Source organism: Phyllobates terribilis, unplaced genomic scaffold, assembly GCF_046119375.1.
Source record: "Phyllobates terribilis strain yellow unplaced genomic scaffold, ASM4611937v1 Scaffold_7__3_contigs__length_470593459, whole genome shotgun sequence".
NCBI classification, from domain to species: domain Eukaryota; kingdom Metazoa; phylum Chordata; class Amphibia; order Anura; family Dendrobatidae; genus Phyllobates; species Phyllobates terribilis.
Window position 1 is genome coordinate 307,016,023 of NW_027362767.1, and position 21,776 is coordinate 307,037,798.

Genomic DNA, 21,776 nt, shown 5'->3' on the forward strand with positions numbered 1-21,776 from the left:
TAAACCATGTACAAGCCACGCTACATAGAATGTATGCTATATACAATGTCTATGCTATATACATAATTTGTGCTATATACAATGTCTATGCTATATACATGATCTATACTACATATACAGTATATAAAATCTATACTGTATACAAAGTCTATGCCATATACACTATCTGTGCTCTATACAGTCTATGCTATAAACACAAGCTATGCTATATACAGACAATCTATGCTATAGAAAAATAATCCATGTTATATCTGCAGGGAGGGTGCAGAGAGCATGTCAGTCTTTCTCCTTTTTTCTCCAGTCTTCTGCAATGTAAAAGACCTTAAATCATGTGACCACAGGATCCTTCTAACCTCGAAAATTATACTGATAATGCAGGGCTGACATTATCAGTTCAGTTTCTTGATTTTAAAGACAGACGGCCCTCAGACTGGCTGGCTCACTGAACTTGTAATAGGGTTGATGGCCCTGTGCAAATCCCTCTCTTAATACTGAGCTGGTTGCAGTACCTTAGCTAGCGTGCCAGTGGCAAATGGTCAGTTTCTCTCTCCTGTTATGTTACTGTTTTGGAAATGTATGAATTGCACAAATTCCATTACAGTTATGACTGTTCCTATCGGCATCCTGTTTTTTTATGTACAAAGTAACAATGAATGCAGGATCCATCACATGACAGACACCAACATCATGACTTCTAAAGGGGTCCATCAGATGCATATTCTTCCGATACTATGATGGAATCTGTGAGGTCAAGCATGCACACTTTGTTCCATTTGGATACGAACATGCGACATGCCCAAGCAAGAAGAGTTTACTCCTCCCGTATCTATATTCCTGAAAACAAATGCAATATGTACAAAAAACCCAGTTAGCTTTAAAAATGGGCATAATAGACAATTTACTATATTTTTTTGTAATTAAAAAAAAAACCTGTCGCATAGCCTGAATAAAATTTCATACAATTTCCTTATACATTACTTAAATGTTATTTACTCAAACCAAAATATCACTTTACAAAGCATCTATCAGAAATTTAAAACACTTATTTTTTATTGGTAACCTATTACCTCCTTCACACTGCCCCCTCTGAGTGCTACAGGCTCCCTGCTCTACAAAAAGTAATACTGAGAAAGCGATGTATGAGCCAGGTAAAGACAAAAATCATGAATATACCAGACTCCTGACTGACAGCACTATGCAATGAATAAAATGTAGGTTTGGCCAAAACTACAGCATATTTCTACATAACAGACATGCTGGTGATATCATTGTGCCTATAATTAATGCATGCTGCTCAGAGAAGGCAGAATTTGATTCAGTTGTTTCACAGTTCTAATTTCATTCTATGCGTCAACAGGAAATAGTTTATATTAAAGCACCATTAATCAATGCAAATTTATAATAGAATATTATTTCCACTGCAATTCCACGTTAAAGAGGCAGAAAAAGTATAGCTGCAAAGCAAAGAGTTATAATGGCTACCATTTTCAATTGTAGCTTTTGGTGATTGTATACTCAAAGTGGAAATGTTCTTCATATGGCATGTCAAGTATTAGAAAATAAAGTTCTGTTTGTACCTGAAACAACACCAATCTAGTCCATGGGTTATGACTGATATCAAAGCTCAATCCACTTAGGTTTTTCAAAGAAGTAAAAATTGATTGAAACTAAAGATAAGTATATGTATTCAAGTGGAATTGAATTCTACTAGAATTTGACAAAATTTTGCATTTGACAAAATGCAGATTTTTTGATAATTCGCTTACATGTGGATTGAGTAAAATGGCAGCTGCTGGCCACCATTTTGCTAAATTAGAAAAGAACATCAAAAGGTTAAAAAATTGTAAAAAATTATACTTACCTAACCGTTCACCTCTCCAGCCCCCCCCCCCCCCACTTCTCATTGTTACCTGTTCCGTTCTTATCACATCTTCTGATTGCCACCACGAGAGCTGAATTCTCACTCTAGGCCAAGATTACCAGCTTACTGAGGTTCTGCGTATGCACACAATAGGTCACGGTGTTCGACATGACATTATAATGTCATGACTTGCCACACGCTTGAGCAGAACTGTCCCAGCCTCATCAAAGCTGGAATTCCTGGCCGAATGTGAAGAGGCCCAGGGACTCAGTGCTCGCGGCAGCAATCTCAAGATGCAATGAAGACTGGACAGGTGATGTGAGGAGCGAAGGGGCCGAATATGTGGGTGGTAAGGTGAGTATAATATTTTTTTCTATTTTTTACATCTTAAGTTTATTATGCTCTTGCTGAATTTCCCAAAAATACTGTTGAAGCTTGATTTTGCTTTATCCATTCCTCTCTAATTGAAACATTATTTAAAATGTTTTTTCTTCTAAAAACAGTGCCACACCTGACTACAGCTCTACTAAAGTTGATGGGATTGAGCTGCAATGCCACACACAACTAGTGGACATGTTTGGGACTGTTTTTGGAAGAAGGCAGACATATATTTGTAATCTTTTGTGTGATTTAAAGCTATCTTCTATCCATAGGATCAGGAATAACTTGCTGATTCCTGGGGATCCTATCACTGGGTCCCCACCAATCTGGAGAATAATCCTCTGCAGAGCCCTGTCAAAATGGAGCAGGGGTTGAGTATGCACACCTTGGTTCCATTCATTATATCTACTGGACTGTTGGAATAGTCAGGCACTGTATTTGGCATTCTCTTACAGTCCCATAGGCAATGAATTCAGTGGAGGTGCGCATACTTGACCGCCATTTTCTTTCAGACAGAGCTCTGGACTATGCACTATTTTCAGGTCGGTGATGATTCCAGTGGTCAGACCCCCAATGATTCACAAGTTATCTCCTATCCTATGCATATCTTGCAAAAAATAAATCTTTACCCATTCAGATAGAGGCTGGTGAGAATTGATTGCCCATTTTCCTAACAATGTTATCGCAAAAAGTGGGAAATGCTAATTGGACACGAGGAATATGAATCCATGCCAAACAAATACCATATTTGCTGGAATATGGATTTCACCTATTCTTCTATTACAAACTTATGATATAATTACACGGTTTATTATTTCCCGTTGACTAGGAAAGGGGGTTAATTAATAAAACACGCAGCATCTCAGGAAATTGTGTTTAGCTTATTATTTTAATTCATTTTGTAAGGTTTCATGCATGGTTGTAAAAGACCTTTAACCCCTTTCAATTTGTGTAACCAGTCAATTTACGTAACCAGATACATGTAAAAATAGATTTATACACATAAGGAGTTGGTAAGTGAGACTTAGCCCTGTTTCCATCCATTAGCTCAATAAACCATGTAATAGCTAGCGAAAATATTCTAATGCTAACAGTTCCAAATGCTAAATATCACTGAAGCATTTTCTTCTTATGCCAAAGTGTAGCCTCAAACGATAGAATATTCAATCATTGTCAAAATGTGGCCTTGCAGTCCTGCACACATTACCCACGGAAAACACTCAAAATATCATTAAGGATTTTTTTTTTTGCAGATTTGTTGATAACATTGTAGTAAATCTACCCCATTGTGTTAAAGAGCTGCAGGAATTACAAGTATGTGCTTTCTAAAGATCTTGACTTACAACTTTTAATGATAGTCCTGACATACTACTTCTCAGATCATCTTGCCCATGTTTAAAATTACTCATATCTTTTAAAAGACAGTATGTAAAAAGTTAAAAATATTTCCCCCAAAAAACGAATTTTATCATTTTCCTTTTGATTAGCTTTAAAGTACAGCAGAAGGTTTAAATATTATTATCATACCGTTATTATATTGCACCACATTTTTCCATTAAAACATTACAGTCGAGAAACCTTTAGGGTTCGTATTTGTTTTTTTAATTAGTATCTCTGTATTTGACACTGTCCGTAGCTCACTCCATCAGCATTCATACATGTTGTGTATTCACTTATCTTGCTGTTGTTGAAATTAGTCAGTACAGTTGACTGGAATATTTCCTGTTAATGCAACAGTAATATATGACCAACATCTCAAAATTATACCTAAAACGCTATTCGAAGGACCTAAAATTCATTCATTCGTTTCAGATCATTTGTGTAGTGATTTAATTAATGTATTTTCAGAGACTTTTATTTAAAAGTTAATGTTGATATTTCTCTATATTTTAGTTTACATGAAAAAAGACAGTAAAGCAGTAAATGAATACATTTCAGGAGAATTAAGATGCATTATGGGATTAGCTTTTCTAGGGTACATCCGGATTAATGCCAGTTATCGTTTTTCTGTTTAAGTTTTCAATCTGCATGAAAAAGATTATAGCTTAGTAATTCCAAGTACTGTATTAACCATAGCTTATCAGTAATATGGTTCATGTTTGCGTTAAATACTTTTCCATGTTCACTTTCAATGATCCCTATCCATGGTATATGTCAAATCTATGGTTAAAATTTAGAGATGCCGTAGCAGAATTGGTGAATTTGAGTTTCTGCGTATTTTTTTTTTTTTTTGCTGCTATGGTTAAATATGCCAATGGTCAAAAATAAAGTAGATAGTTGTAATTTTTCATGATTTTTATAATATGACTTAACTAGCGATTTAAATTATGAACTTATTAATAATAGTAGAGTACGGAATACAGAAAATATTTCTAGATTTTGTTTGTTGTATTTACAAAATAGAAAGAATTGAAAATATGTATTTCAAAAAATTTATTGTTATGCTTTAAGATGCATAATTTATATCAGTATATTATTAATGCGTCCTGATAGTCCACTAATAATTAACTATGCTGCAGAATAAAAGTAATGATTCTATAAATGATATAGAGACGAGAATTCACTATCATATTTGATATGCTTGTAAATTAAAGTATGGAGGTACAGCAGTTATTCCGCTTATATTTAAGATTAGGATAGATTTTGATCCAAACTATAAGCCATTCTAAATTATTCGGTGAACCTAACAATGTTGTTCATTTTTCTTAGGACAAGACCAGCGCCCTGAGTCTAAGTAATGTCGCAGGGGTGTTTTATATCCTCGTTGGAGGTCTGGGACTAGCCATGATGGTGGCTTTGATAGAATTCTGCTACAAATCGCGAGCAGAATCAAAAAGAATGAAACTTACAAAGAATTCACAAAACTTTAAACCTCCTCCTGCAGCCAGCACCCAGAATTATGCTACATACAGAGAAGGTTATAATGTCTACGGAACAGAAAGCGTTAAAATTTAAGGGTATGGTTTTTGACAAGCTTTTGTTAATGGAATATAGTAAAAACTTTACATTGCTAGAACATTGAGTTAATGGATGTTCTTAAGCTCAGTTAGGCTGTATACCATTAGTAGTCTAGTTTATGGTTATTGTAACCAGGAAGTGCTATTCAACAAAAAATTGCAACTTCAGAGAATTAATTTTGAGTTCGGCATCAGGAGCTAAACAATTCTATTTTATTAGTATCTGTTATGCGCAGGAATAACTACTCTGTAGCGACTCGCATCCGACCAGCAAAAGCGCAGTCACAGATGCATTTTGCACAAGCCACCACTGCTAGGCAAGACCTTAAGGGCCAGGATATTCTTCACCCACTCCCGGAGGGGAGGGGCGTCTTACAGAGCCCTTTCCAGACTGCTGTTGCAGAATAGCTGGCGTCTGGTGACGCGGATGATGTGGAGTCTGGTACAAGAGTAAATCCAAAGCTAGCAGCACAAAACCCAAATGAAAATCAAAAGGAAACCCCAGGACAATAGCTAATAAAGAAGAACCAATAATGACCATTAGCAACTACTGAGAAGCAACTAGAACTCAACCGGGAAGCACTCACCATACCACTACGCAAGGGAACCAAATAAACAGCACTGAACTGGATTGGAAGCATGCTCTAAGTTGCCAGCCCAAATCTAAGGATAGAAATCAGGTGATGCATTCCTCCCAGTCTTGTCCAGGGAGCCACTCTCTGCTCACCTGTACAGCAGAGTGCACACATTCCCGCTATTAGCTAACACCAGGCAAGGCAGCGTCCTGCATATCCTGGCAGCTGAGAGACACAGCGTCCCATATCTCACGGGTCATGAAACAAGTGGGAAGCACGGCGTCCCCTGTTCACACATCACTCAGCACCAATTCCACACATGAGCCACCACCGTGAGTAGTAGCACCACGCAAGTGCGCGATAGCTCCCACCCCAGTGCATACAGACTGGTGGAGCAGTCTGGAAACCGGAGGAGAATGATTACGTCCATGGCATGTATTCCTAATAGTATCATAATTTAAAATCCAAATTGTGCCAGAAATACTAGATTCACAAACAAACGGGGCAGCTCGCCACACCTGCATTCTTAACATCCCGGGTGCTCGACAACCTGAGTAGACATGAAGATAAATCTGAACTGGAGAAAAGTTGGCACTCCATTTTCCAAAATACATTTTTTATTCAAAGTCCTTGTGCAAAGACAACATTAAAAGTAGGTATCAAAACACAGACGTGTTTCGGAATAAAGCTATGATTAAGAAATTGTATTCTGAAATGCATCAAATGTTTTGATACCTACGTTCAAAGTTGTTTTTGCACACAGATTTTGAATAAATAATTTATCCTGGACAACGGAGTGACAACTTTTTCTTCAGTTCAGAAGTATTAGCTTGGTACAGCTTACATGTTTCAACTGTATCCATGCTCTTACTCATAGCAATGGTCCACGTTCTTACTCAAAGCAATGGTCCATGAACTTAATTATTTACTATAAGTAGGAATGCTGATATGTTCAAAACATGTAATCTGTACCAAGTTAGTACTTCTTGCACCATACATTTTAAATTATGTTACTAACAAAATAGTAATTTTTTTATCTTCCATTTTGAAGCCAACAACTAATTTTCTGCAGTTGTAATTTAAACCAGTGTCAGAGCTCGAAACTGAGCAGGGATTTTCAATATTTGGTTTTGGTGAGTTGTATGGAAACCTACTATTTAAAAAAAAATTCTATTTCTAAAATGTCTGTAAAATAGAACTATCTTTAATGAAAATGAAAATATTGTGCAAACTGATGACAGCATATTTATGATAATTGTTGCAGTTTTCTCTATAGCTACTGAGCATCATAATAGGCTGACACTTCCTGTTCTGTAGAAATCACTTTTCAGCAGTTATCTCATTGTCATAAAAGGCAAGACTTGTTATGATCTGCAACATGTACTAAGGAAAGATAGGGGAAATCTGTCCCTACAGTAAGACTAAGCAGAATCCCTACGATGCAGCGGGCTGACTGTTCCTAGCGAACAGACCTGCCTTAGTCCTCGGCTAGTCTGAACGAAGATCTATAGCATTAAGGGATGGGTCCCTAAAAGAACTAAGGACTGGGACAAAAATGGGACACCTCCTAAACAGAGAAGTTGTTGCAGAACACAAAAAGACAAACTGACAAAAGGTACTAGAGGTCCTAGAAGGACCAAGCGAACTCACAGAGAAAGGCACAGAAGCACCAGGCTAGAGAAACAGTCAAACACTGAAGTTCAGCACAGCCAGAAGGGCGGAGCTGGAATATAAAGGCAGATGGTCACGTGACTGCAAAACACAAGATGGAAAAAACAAACAGGAGGGTTCTAACAGTACCACCTCTTTTATGAGGATCCTCCGGATCCTCCAGGCCCAGGCCTATCCGGAAACCTCCTGTGGAAAACTTTAAGAAGCCTAGGAGCAGAGACATCATCCGTCTTTACCCAGGAGTTGTCTTCGGTACCGAAACCCTTCCAGGAGACAAGATACTGTAATCTCCCTCTATGCCATCTAGAATTCAAGATATGAGAAATTTCATATTCGCCGTCTTCCACCACAGGAGGAACTGTGACAGTGGCGTCTCTATCAGATACATCAGCCTTTTTCAACAAGGAAACATGAAGCACAGGATTAATCTTCCAGGAGGTAGGGACATCCAACCTAACAGCAGGCGGGTTAACAACCTGAAGCACTTTAAATGGACCCACAAACTTAGGACCCAGTTTTTTAGAGGGAATCCTCAACCGCAGGTTCTTCGAGGACAACCAAATCATGTCACCCACAGTAAACAAAACCTCCTTATGTTTCCTGTCAAAATACTTCTTGGACTTCTTGTTAGCCTCTTGAAGGTTGCAACGTACATTAGTCCAGACTCTCTCCAAATCACCAGGAAAATTCCCCTCTTCCGGCAACGCCGACCCCAATTTGGAGAACGAACCAAGAGACGGATGTCTCCCAGTACAACAAAAAAAAGGAGAACACCAAGCAGAGGAGGATGTATGATTGTTAAGAGCAAATTCTGCGAAAGGCAGAAACTCAGACCACATCTCTTGATTGTCTGCCACAAAACAACGCAAAAACTGTTCAACATCCTGGATCTTTCTTTCAGTCTGTCCATTAGACTCAGGATGATGACCAGACGAAAATGACAAATGGACTCCCAACCTGTCACAAAAAGCACGCCAAAAGCGAGCCACAAACTGAGGTCCTCTATCAGAAACAATATCCGTGGGAACGCCATAGAGCTTGACAATCTCCTTAACAAACGTCTTAGCGAGTGTCTTGGCGCAGGGCAACTTAATGAATGGAACCAAATGACACATCTTACTAAAACGGTCCACGACCACCCAGATGACAGTAAAACCTTCGGACACAGGAAGATCAGTAATAAAATCCATTGTGAGATGTGTCCAAGGCGCACTAGGAACCTCCAGCGGGCAAAGCAACCCCACAGCAGGAGTATGTGAAGCCTTTGACCTAGCACACACAGTGCACTGACGCACCCACTTGATGACTTCCTTCTGCCATCCAAGCCACCAAAAACTGCGACTGATAAGTCTCTTAGTCTCCGAAATTCCTGTATGACCTGCCAACCGAGACTCATGACACTCCACAAACAAATCTCTCCTAAAGGCTCTAGGCACGAACAACCTCCCATTGGGAGTGTTAGATGGAGCATCATCTTGTGCTTTCAGAATCCCATTCTCCAAAATGGAGTCCAATGCCACCACCACAACTCCTTTCTGTAAAATGCTCTCCTCCTCCTCGGCACCGACCGTAGGAGAGAATCTGCGAGATAAAGCATCAGCTTTAACATTCTTAGTACCAGGGATATAGGTAACAGAAAAATGAAACGAGAAAAAAAGAGTGCCCACCTAGCTTCACGGGCATTCAAGCGCTTGTCAGCATCCAGATAGATCAAATTATTATGGTCTGTGAAAACCTGAATAGGAAATCTAGAGCCTTCCAAAAAATGACTCCAGCAACTCCCGATTTCCAACATCATAATTCAGTTCGGTTTCTGAAAATTTTTTCGAAAAGAAGGCACAAGGATGTACTCCACCCTTGTTCTCCTGAGACAAAACTGCTCCGACCCCCACCGATGAAGCATCAACCTCAACCAAAAAAAGGCTTGGTCTCATCAGGCTGCATAAGGATAGGGGCCGAACTGAACATCTCTTTGAGATACACAAATGCTTCAATGGCCTCAGTAGTCCACTGGGCCTTATTCGCACCTTTCCTGGTGAGATCGGTTAGAGGTTTAACAATTACAGAAAAATTCTTAATGAATTTCCTGTAATAATTGGCAAAACCCAAAAATCTCTGTATAGATTTCAAACCAATAGGCCTAGGCCATTCCTGCACAGCCTGAACCTTCACAGGGTCCACCTCAAAGCCCTCGCTGGAGACAATGTAGCCCAACAAAATAATTTTCTGCACAGTGAACTCACATTTCTCCAGCTTAGCAAAGAGTGAATTATCACTCAATAACTGCAAAACTTCACGTACACTCTGCCAATGGGACTCTAGATCTGGTGAGTAAATCAAAATGTCATCCAAATACATAACCACATTCTTACCCATCAAAGGTCTCAGGATGTCATTAATAAGGTTCTGAAAAAATGCACGTGTATTGGTAAGACCAAAAGGCATCACCAGATTCTCAAAATGACCTACTGGAGTGTTAAAAGCAGTTTTCCATTCATCACCCTCATTCACTCGTAACAAATTGTATGCCCCCCAGAGATCAATTTTAGAGAAACACTTGGCCCCCACTAACTGGTTAAACAAGTCAGGAATTAACGGCAATGGGTAGGAATTGTGTACGGTAATCTTATTATTTTCATGAAAATCCAGACATGGACGTAAACCCCCATCTTTTTTTTTAACAAAGAAAAATCCAACTGCCACAGGTGACTTTGAAGGTCTAATGTGACCAGCAGCCAGACTAGTCTGTATGTATTCCTCCAAGGCCTTTCTTTCAGGCATAGTCAGATTAAACAAGCGACTCTTGGGAAGAGTAGCTTCCGGAACAAACTCAATGGCGCAATCATAATCCCTATGAGGAGGTAAAACTTGCGACTCCTCCTCCGAAAAAACCCTCCAAAAATTTTGAATAGGTACAGGTAATTCCCCTTTTTCCACAGCCGCAATGTGACCATTACAACATTTATCATAGCACTTCGGACTCCAAGACTTAATCACATTAGTAGACCAGTCCAGTAAAGTATTGTGCAGTTTTAACCAAGGCAACCCTAGAACAACCGAAGAGGGTAAATTATCTAAAACAACCAGGTCCAAAATTTCTTGGTGAACTCCATTGATAGTGAGGGGAAATGCAGCAACCTTGTAAGTAATACATTTCAAGGGAGTGTTATCAATTCCAATCACAGAAATAGGTGATGACAAAGGTTTGGATTTCAATTTAAGGTTTTCCAAAAACCCTTTATCAATCACATTAAGTGTTGAACCACAATCCACAAATACCTGAAATTCAAATCTCCCTGCAAAGTAGTACTCCCAGAAAGAAATACTCCTGCAGAGCGTAAACAAGCTATATGGGCGTAACTGACCTTTTTTTTTCTTTACTTAAGCAACGCTCACAATACTTAATCAAATGGTCTATCTACCACAATAAAGACACAATCCCTCGGCGAACCTCCGGTCTCTTTCCTGAGAGCGGAGTGACATTGCCCCAACCTCCATCGGTTCTCCGCCATCTGAGCAGATTTTCTGGGGACTAGGAACTGACATTACAGGAGTCTTTACCTCATTCAGCCTGCACCTCAGCCTCCTGTCCACACGAACAGCTAATTGCATGGCATCCTGCAGAGTCTCAAGTACAGGAAATGCAATTAGCAGATCCTTAACCCTTTTACTCAGACCAACAAGAAATAAACATTTCAGCACAGGATAATTCCATTTAACTTCTGAGGCCCATCTCCTGAAGTGTGTGCTATAATTTTCAACAACACCTGACCCCTGATTCAAATGCCTGAGCTCTGTTTCAGCTGATGAGATTTGATCAGGATCATCATATAATAGCCTCATAGCAGAAAAAAAAATCTTCAACAGACCTTAAACACGAATCATTAGGTTGGAGAGAAAAGGCCCACCCCTGTGGTCCATTGCGCAGAAGTGAGATAATAAAACCAATGCGCTGTGATTCATTCTCAGAGGACTATGGTCTCAAACGAAAATATAACAAACAGGCATTTTTAAAGGAAAAAAAATCTTGCTGTTTGCCATAAAAAAAACATCAGGCAGTACTTCCTTGGGTTCAACAAAATGCGCTCCAGAACAGCTACTCACGTGTTGCTGAAGCTTGGCCACCTCCAGAGACAATCCCTGCAGGCGTTGAGCCAAATCCTGGACGGAAACCATACTGATCCCCGAATTCCTTTCCTTTTAGTTTTTTGGGCTGGACTTACTGTTATGATCTGCAACATGTACTAAGGAAAGATAGGGGAAAGCTGTCCCTACAGTAAGACTAAGCTGAATCCCTACGATGCAGTGGGCTGCCTGTTCCTAGTGAACAGACCCGCCTTAGTCCTCAGCTAGTCTGAACAAAGACCTATAGCATTAAGGGAGGGGTCCCTAAAAGAACTATGGACTGGGACAAAAATGGGACACCTCCTAAACAGAGAAGTTGTTGCAAAACACAAAAAGACAAACTGACAAAAGGTACTAGAGGTCCCAGAAGGACCAAGCGATCTGACAGAGAAAGGCACAGAAGCACCAGGCTAGAGAAACAGTCAAACACTGAAGTCCAGCACAGCCAGAAAGGCGGAGCTGGGATATAAAGGCAGATGGTCACGTGACCGCAAAACACAAGATGGAAAAAACAAACAGGAGGGTTCTAACAAGACTACAATGAAAATTATTACTGATATATAGATAAAATGGCATTCATCATTCACAATAGGTGATTGTCACATTTCACCTCTTCCCCTCCCTGCACAATGACCTCTGCACATATCAAAGAGCTTGCCTAGGACACTTTCACACAGAAGTCAATGAACATCTCCAGTTTATTCTTTTGCTTTCTTATTGCCCATGTGTCTGCTGTAAATCACATCTCTAAATGCTGTTAACAACAGCTCATAATTCTGTGCAAAAAGAATAACATAATGAATAATTCAAATATAAGCAAGCAATAGAGTAGTTAAACAAAAAAAAATAGTTAAAATAAAAAAACAGTATCTGATATTTGTTGTTAAAAAAAAAATATATAGGTAATGTATGATGGGGTGTTCAAAAATAACATTAATTCTATAAAATAAGTACAAATAGCCCTTTAGCCTCATTTGATTTCTCAGTAAAGGAGGAATGGACTGGCCATGTTAAGATATTGCCAGACTTGTCTTTGAAAGAGCTACATGTGCATATAAATAGTTTGGGATGTGAAATCCCGCTGACAGATTTCCTTTAATATCAACACTCTGTTAAAATAGCTGAAAAGTATATTAAAAGGTGAAGCTACTAAGTGTCAATAATATTTGGAATTCTTACATACTGTAGTGAAATGTGGGTATTTTACATAAATATTAAAATATGTTTTACTATTAAGTTCCTCTCTTAAAACTGTTTTTGTCTGAGGATACAAAACAAAATCCATCTTATCTATTCTCTTCCAATGGCAAACATATCTTCACGCATTCTGAGCTCAATATAAAATATATGCACTTGGTATTTTGCAGATAACCATTGAAATGAGCCAAGTCACGAGGTGAGATTATGAGAATGAGGCTTCCTCCTACATCCTGACCACCTGAGCCAGTTAAACTCTTTCCTTGGTGTCGGGAATGACACAAACTGCTGATGGTGCAAAGAACTTTTACTAGAAAGAACAGATTTCTTTTCCTTCAGTGCCTTATGGAACATTCTGAGTCTCACAACAATGCAAACTATCACGGAAATGCTATTGCTTTGCTTGAAAAACAAAACTTTAACTGGCCACAAGTCGAGAACCTTGTGTAAGAAAATGTACTCATGTAAAGAATAAGTTCTTTAAAAGCCATCGACTATTAGCACTCTACGGAGCCTCAGATGCTCTATATGCATTTTTAAAGGTGCATTCACTCTTTGTTGTATTAATCTAATACAGTCACTCAGTACCATATTGTCTTGTCTCCATTGTAATGTTGATGTATGTTTCACTAAAACCGCACAGATTGCTGGGTAAATAAGACCTACTATGTCATATAAACTAGGAATGAAAGCTTTAGATTAAAATGGTCTATTTATTGAAAGACTGACCAGAGGATAGCAATGCAAAAGATTGACACCGTACTGATCCCATGGCAGTCCCTAAAAACATGAAAATGTGTTGCTGTTGTGTAAAGGGCAGGTTATGTGTCTAAAATTTATTTCAATGTATATGTAGAGTGAATGCACTTTTAAATTCACAAGTGTTTTATTATATGTATTATTGTTAGTAATGCTGTTGTATGTTCTGAACAGCATTCTGTTAACCTGGTAACTAACAGCGTCTTTTGGGTTCTTCCTAATGCTAAGATGTATACATGATAGGGTAAAAAAATCATCATCTATTCTCATAACAAATACATGGATGTGGAATTCAGGGGTACATGAAAAAATTCAACCACAATTGTTTCAGGTTATATATACATATATTTTTATACCTAAAATCTTAATAGCCACATAAATTAGAGGTTATTTGATTACTCTCCACAGCTTTTATTTGATATACTAGATGACACCTATAATCAAAGTTTCTCAACAGGTGCATATTAAATAATAATTAAAGCTCCATAGCTAGCACCTAATGACATTTACTGTAGACAAATCGCCAATCATAGATATACAGCGAAGGGAAAGATACGATCAAAGCTACACAGCAGGTGATTTAATCATAAAATATAGCTTTTATTAAATATATAATTAAGAAAAAAGTACACCACATAATATGGCAAAAACAGTGCGAGACATACATATCTAAAATACCATCATGCTCCATGGACATAGAGGTCCACATATAAGACACCCACAAGGACTATAATCATAGACCCTAATGCACCTAATCAACAGATCTCTAATATATATAACCAGTTAGTGTGTATCTAGTGATCAACTCGTTCAGCCTAACTGTATGGCAGTATAACAATGTAGTTGACCACTTATTACAATAATAAAATCTACCTGGACTGAGGGCTAACTGAGGGGATGCTCACGCGTGGTCCACATGTGAGCATCCCCTCAGTTAGCCCTCAGTCCAGGTAGATTTTATTATTGTAATAAGTGGTCAACTACATTGTTATACTGCCATACAGTTAGGCTGAACGAGTTGATCACTAGATACACACTAACTGGTTATATATATTAGAGATCTGTTGATTAGGTGCATTAGGGTCTATGATTATAGTCCTTGTGGGTGTCTTATATGTGGACCTCTATGTCCATGGAGCATGATGGTATTTTAGATATGTATGTCTCGCACTGTTTTTGCCATATTATGTGGTGTACTTTTTTCTTAATTATATATTTAATAAAAGCTATATTTTATGATTAAATCACCTGCTGTGTAGCTTTGATCGTATCTTTCCCTTCGCTGTATATAGATGACACCTATGTATCAAGCTTGTATAATAACTAAAATTGAGTATGTACATTTAGATATCATGTTATCTATTGTTATAATGGTACACAATGTGGTAAACATGCCAAATACAGGAAATGTAAAGATATGTTAATACTAACCATGTATCTATTAATGCACAATAATTACTAGTTCACTTAAGTAGGAATATGAATTTCCTTATAAATTATAAAGGAAAAGAAAATGTTTAAAGGGGTTACCTAATGATAGCAAACTTCTGGAATATGTAAGCCAACTCATGGGAATTAACCAACTATTTACAACTGCTTGCCAGTGAGATAGTAAAAAAATGAAAGGTTTGGTTATTGATTTCTGCTGCAGCAGAAATGTAGTATTACATAGCTGCTCTTCAGATTAATAACAGCCCATACAATAGACGGCCCAATTCTGACTTAGCATGACCCACAAAGTCAGAATTGGGCTCTTATCCATTCTTGGTCATAGAGGAACATCTGATAACGGCAACCTTATAAGGCTATGGACCCTAATAGATTGATTTATATTTAGGTCTTCTCAGTTTAATACCCTAATTGTTCAAGTTTTGAAATAAAATTGTAGTAAATGGGAAAATATAGAACCCATACTTGTATATTCATGCAGAAGTACAACATGTAGGTCTTTGGTAAGAGAACATGTAAATTGCATTGGTCTACAAAACATACTTAGCAGACAATTACTAAACAAATTTTAATGATTTAATTTCTGAGCACTGATTTGGCTAAATATTAGTGATCAATCTATGGCAACAATCATAGCTTGTAACATTAAAAGAAAATGAATGAATAGGTTCCAATGTTTATCCCTAAACATATAGAGTATACAAAATTTGATAGCAGATACACAGTCCGTACCACATACTCCTGCCAAAATACAGACCAAGCTGAAAATACTGTACTGAGTAGCAGAGTTGTAATATCCCAGGAGTTAAAGTAGCAAACCTTGATACATTGACATGCGATGAAAATGTGTCAGTCCTGATCTCAAATTGCTTTGACCCTTATGTGTTCTGTAAAATGTGCAATCCAATACAATATTACTTTAAGCTCTAGGTAAAATGCTCTTTCAAAGTGTTTTATAGAAAGTAAGATAGCACAGTGAAATGATTGCTTTGAAATATACTTTTTGCTCTTCGTCGCCATCGGTGTAAAAAAAAAAAAAAAGTTTAACAGTATACACAAGTTGTTAAATAGACAAAAAATACCTCATTACTTGACAGAGAGAGGTTCTCTGCTGTAAAAAAAATGGCAAAACTAATTGGGTACCACAGTCCACAGGTACACTTTACACAGATTCTACACTAAATGAAAACTCAGATGCCCAGGTGAGGTAAGGAAAATAATAGCCCACCTATACGATGGACTACTTGCTAGAGATGGGGTACACCTTACGAAGACTGGAAAACATGTATTTGGAAGTCGCCTTGCTACACTCATCAGGAGAGCTTTAAACTAGAACAATGTGGGAAGGGAAGCAAAAGGCCAGAAAAAGCCATACAGCTGACAAATACTATTGAGATCTCTGCTACTGGAAGTGGAAAGGAAGAACAAAGACAAAACAATTTAAATAATAAAAATATGGGAGGAAGAGAAACCAATCACAAACTAAAATGTTTTTATACAAATGCACAAAGCATGGGCAACAAACAAGGAGAATTGGAACTACTAATGCAGGAAAAGAAATATGATGTCATTGGAATCACTGAAACTTGGTGGGACGATACACATGATTGGAATAAAAGGCTAGAAGGATACAACTTATTTGCAAGAAACAGACTTGATAAACGAGGAGGAGGTGTCGCATTGTATGTTAGAAAAGCATATATCTGCACAGAGATTGAAGCTTGAGAGACTGGGAGTTCTGTGGAAACTGTTTGGGTAAGAATACAAGGATAGAACAACGGAAAGGACACCATTGTAGGCATTTACTACAGGCCACCTGGGCAAGCTGAAGATATGGATGAACTCTTTATGTATCAAATGACCAAGTTCTCCAAAAAATATGACGTAGTGGTCATGGGAGATTTCAACTATCCAGACATTTGTTGGGAATCTCTCTCAAGTAAAACTAACAGGTCAAGCAAATTCTTATCCTCTCTTGCTGACAACTTTATCTTCCAAAAGGTAGGGGAGAAAACAAGGGGATCTGCTACTTTGGATCTAATCCTTATAAACAGGGAGGAAATGGTTGAGGAGGTAAAGGTGGCTGGGACCCTAGGAGGCAGCGATCATGCTATTATAGAATTTTGGATAACTAGAGGAGGAAGACATGTGAAGACTCAAACTTCAAGGTTAGATTTTAGAAAGGCAGATTTTAAGAGACTCAGAAAGAGAATAGGAGGGATCCAATGGCTGGATGTCCTTAAGGACAAAAATGTCCAGGAAGGATGGGAAATTTTTAAAAATGAGATTCTCAAAGCACAATCGTTAACAATCCCGAAAAGTAGGAAGAATGGGAAGCATTTAAGGAAACCAGGATGGATGAACACAGAACTTAAACACATGCTAAAAAGAAAGAAAGAAATGTTTATTAAATGGAAAGAGGGAGGCATATCTAAAGAAGATTATAATGCAGTCTGCAGATCCTGCAGGGCACGTATCAGGTTAGCTAAAGCTGACAATGAATTAAGGCTTGCAAGAGATGTCAAAAGCAATAAAAAAGGATTTTGGGGGTATGTCAAAAGTAAAAGAAAAGTCAAAGATGCTATAGGATTTTTACAGGATGAAAATGGAGAAATGGTAAGAGAGGATGTTGAGAAGGCCGAACTTTTTAACTCCTATTTTGCATCTGTTTTCTCTCAGAAAGAAAATGTAACATCAACAGATCTTCACTGTCCTTTTAAAGGAATAGAGGAATCCAAGTTATCTGTAAACAGAAAGATTGTGAGGGAACATTTAGCTAGCATAAATGAGTTCAAGTCTCCAGGTCCAGATGAATTACACCCCAGAGTACTGAAGGAGATCGTAGAAGAAATTTTAGAACCACTCTCCATAATCTTTGAAAATTCTTGGAGAACAGGAGAAGTCCCAGAAGACTGGAGAAGAGCAAATGTTGTTCCTATCTTCAAAAAGGGGAAGAAGGTGGACCCAGGGAACTATAGGCCGGTGAGTCTGACTTCTATACCAGGAAAGATCTTTGAACAAATTATTAAACAACATGTATGTAAGTACATGGATAAGAATGAAGTGATTAACCAGAGTCAGCATGGGTTTGTAACTAACAAGTCATGTCAGACTAACTTAATTTCCTTCTATGACAGAATCACTGACTGGGTGGATCAGGGAAATGCTGTAGATATAGTATATCTTGACTTCAGCAAAGCATTTGACAAAGTATCTCACACCATCCTTATTGAAAAAATGACCAAGTATGCAATGGACCAGGCAACTGTTAGGTGGATTCATAACTGGCTTAGTGATCGGACTCAAAGGGTGGTTGTAAATGGCTTCACATCCAGCTGGATGAATGTCTCAAGTGGGGTACCACAGGGCTCCGTCCTGGAACCTGTATTGTTCAACATCTTTATCAATGATAAAGATGAAGGAATTGAGGGTAAACTGATTAAATTTGCTGATGACACAAAGCTAGGAGGGATAGCTAATACTAGAGAAGAGAGAGAGAGGATTCAAAAAGACCTAAATAAACTGGAGCAGTGGGCAGCAACCAACAGAATGGTTTTTAACAGGGAAAAATGCAAAGTACTACATCTGGGCAATAAAAATGAAAAAAGCATATACAGAATGGGAGGAATAGAGCTAAGCAACAGTACATGTGAAAAAGACTTAGGTATACTAATAGATCATAGACTGAACATGAGTCAACAGTGTGATGCAGCAGCAAAAAAGCAAATACAATTCTGGGATGTATTAACAGAAGCATACAGTCTAGATCACGTGAAGTCATTATCGGTCTTTACTCCTCTTTGGTCAGACCTCATCTGGAATACTGTGTACAGTTTTGGGCACCACATTTTAAAAAAGACATAGACAAACTGGAGCAAGTTCAGAGAAGAGTGACCAGAATGGTGATTGGTCTGCAAACCATGTCCTATGAGGAACGGTTACAGGATTTGGGAATGTTTAGCTTGCAAAAAAGAAGACTGAGAGGAGACTTAATAGCTGTCTACAAATATGTCAAGGGCTGTCACATTGTAGAAGGATCATCTTTATTCTCATTTGCACAAGGAAAGACTAGAATCAATGGGATAAAACTAAATGGGAGGAGACACAGATTAGATATTAGAAAAAACTTTTTGACAGTTAGGGTGATTAATGAGTGGAACAGGCTGCCACGAGAGGTGGTGAGTTCCCCTTCAATGGACGTCTTCAAACAGAGGCTGGACAGACATCTGTCTGAGATGATTTAGTGAATCCTGCTTTGAGCAGGGGGTTGGACCAGATGACCCAGGAGGTCCCTTCCAACTCTACCATTCTATGATTCTATGATTCTATGATATAGCAATATGGCCAATTGTGTCCTAAAAAAAACCTTACATGCAACTTGCCTCTTCAGAGAGGAAGAAGACTTGAACTCTAGTGCCAACTATTGGAAGTAGCAATCCTAAAAGTCAATATCCCACCTTTGATGAGCCTTACCACATGACACCCCAGACATGGTATTTCAGGGTGTTGCCTCTCGTCAGTGCAAAGCATGAGATCTGATTTGGTTGTATGACAGGCTTTTGACTGGGACTTCAGATAGGAAGAGCCAATTTACATATTTAATTTCCCAGAGAAGCATTGCATGGATTATAAGCCTCCTAACACTGGCATGCCAGGCATGTCACTCTCCACAAGGAGAAACGTTGCCCCTTAGATCCCAAAAAATAACCTTGTTACTCTTACAAAAAAAGTGTGTGCACAACAAATATTAAAGTATCATTTCTTCTCCATTCCTGAATTAAATATTTATCTGAAATTTTTAATTTACTGTAAAATGGAAATGCCTACTTTCCTTATTCCTAGCCCAGTATACTCTATCACTACAGGGTTTGATATCCATTGGCATACTTTTATATATTTTTTAAATTGAAAAAAAAATCCTATTCTCCTTTTGCAAGCAAACATACATTTTTTAAAGTGAACCTCTGACTTTTTTAGTTTTGCATGCATAAAAAAAATAGATTTAAAATACCTTAAAGTTTTACATTGTCACATAGACGTGCATCTCTCAGTCTCAATAGACGTGATTGTTGAGCTTTCTCTACATACTACATCTTTTCTGAGGGCTTTACATGGTCAGTCTACCTGAAATGGAAAGTAGCACCAAGCAGACAACAACAATCATTGGTGGATAGAACTTAAAAGAAGAAAGGGAAAATTAATATTTAGCTGGTATTAGATAAAATAATGGTTCTCTTGAAATTCAGAGGTACATTGTTACTTTGATGATACCTAATGAATAATATCAAATTAATGTATTAAAGATGCATGATTCTTTTCTTTAACTTTCTACAATAGTGTACTCTTAACAGGACAATTTTAAAAAGTTTACATTTTTATTTTTTTTTATTTTATATATATATTTTTCAAGGAAATTCAAAATGTATAAAACTTGACAAAAGCCAAGCTGCAATTACCAGAAATAGATATAAGTGGTGCTGTTTCTTGTGTAAAGTACAGATTTGTATCTGAGACAGCCAAATTCATTATATCTTAACAATAGCGTTGTGTCAAATTAATGCAGAACCCATGTTAAAATAGTTTGCATATTAGAGAGGTTGTCTATTACATGGACAACCCCTTAATAAATGTCCCCAGGGTAAAATAGCTTATACTCACCTCCCCACTAGCACCATTCCAGCGATGTCAGCGCCAACTCTCCCGGTGCTTGTGTGACATTGTTATGTCACGTAAGTGGTGTAGTCAATCAGTGACCTTTACTATTTTGTCAGGGCAGACATCTAATCTGACAGAATATTGATGAGCAGCAGCCAATCAGAAGTCAGTGGTGGACTGCAGCGGTCACTTAACATAATAATGAGACCCAGTGCCAACATTGCTGGAATAATGCAAGTGGGAGAGGTGAGTATTTTAAGTTTTTCTTATTTATTGGAGGACTCAAGGCATTTAAACAGGGGTTGTACAAGTTGTTGATATCCCCTTTAACATTTATAAAAGAAATTGCAAAGAGCTACTAAGCCATTTATACCAATGTTTACCAATGATTTATTTACATCATCTAAATGATAATCTTTTAAAACATATCCTACCGTTCTTTTAATCTACATCGGTTAACAAGACAAATAGTGTTTTCAATTTAGTAAGATGAATTTTGTAGTAATCTATATAAATCATCCAACTAAAAAGGCACAATTGCAAAATTTTAATTGACAAAGAGTTAAAAATCAATGAGAGAAAAAGTATATTTTTATATTCTATATACCTAACCAAAATACATTGTCTTCCAGTTTTACTACACAATGCAAGTCATAAAATCATGTCAGTGTTACCCTATTCCAACTTTTAGAATATAGAATAATTCTCACATATTACAATCTTGCTTCTTCAGGTTATGCTTGTAAATTATGTAAGACCGGCTGTTCTGAAAGGTGTTCTTGTGTTAGTCTTTCAAAAACATTTCTCTTTTCAAATCTCATAAAATAGGTCTACAGTTGAAACCTAAAGCACTTCTCACATTAATAATTAAAAAATAGGTATCACATTCTATAAGCTAAAGAACGTATACGGCTCAGATGTACAAAACAATCATTGCTTAATCATTATCTAATATTTAAGTATTTACATTCTACAGTGATAAATTTCCTTGGTTTGGTCAGAAAATTTAATATAGGACTAGGCCAGTTGACTTAATTTATGACTGGGTAAAATAAAGGCCTATCTAAAGCTTCGATCCCTGTTTTCAATGGGTTCACAATCTAATTTTCCCTCAAAAAGACTAGGACTCATTTTTTAGGAAGCAAA

General features: G+C 37.7%; 1 protein-coding gene across 3 annotated transcripts in view; it reads left to right on the top strand.

Moving 5' to 3' along the window:
• GRIA3 (glutamate ionotropic receptor AMPA type subunit 3) overlaps positions 1 to 14,097 on the top strand; it is a 450,644-nt gene extending 436,547 nt beyond the window's left edge. For 2 of the 3 annotated variants that reach the window (XM_073641082.1, XM_073641083.1), the window contains exons 15-16: positions 4,952 to 5,199; positions 12,938 to 14,097. In XM_073641082.1, coding sequence (XP_073497183.1) covers positions 4,952 to 5,197 — 246 coding nt within the window. In that variant the 3' untranslated portion in view covers positions 5,198 to 5,199; positions 12,938 to 14,097. Of the gene's footprint in view, positions 1 to 4,951; positions 5,200 to 12,937 lie in introns of those variants that run through there. The other variant, XR_012247463.1, reaches the window with a different exon arrangement.
• The last annotated feature ends 7,679 nt before the right edge of the window (positions 14,098 to 21,776 follow it).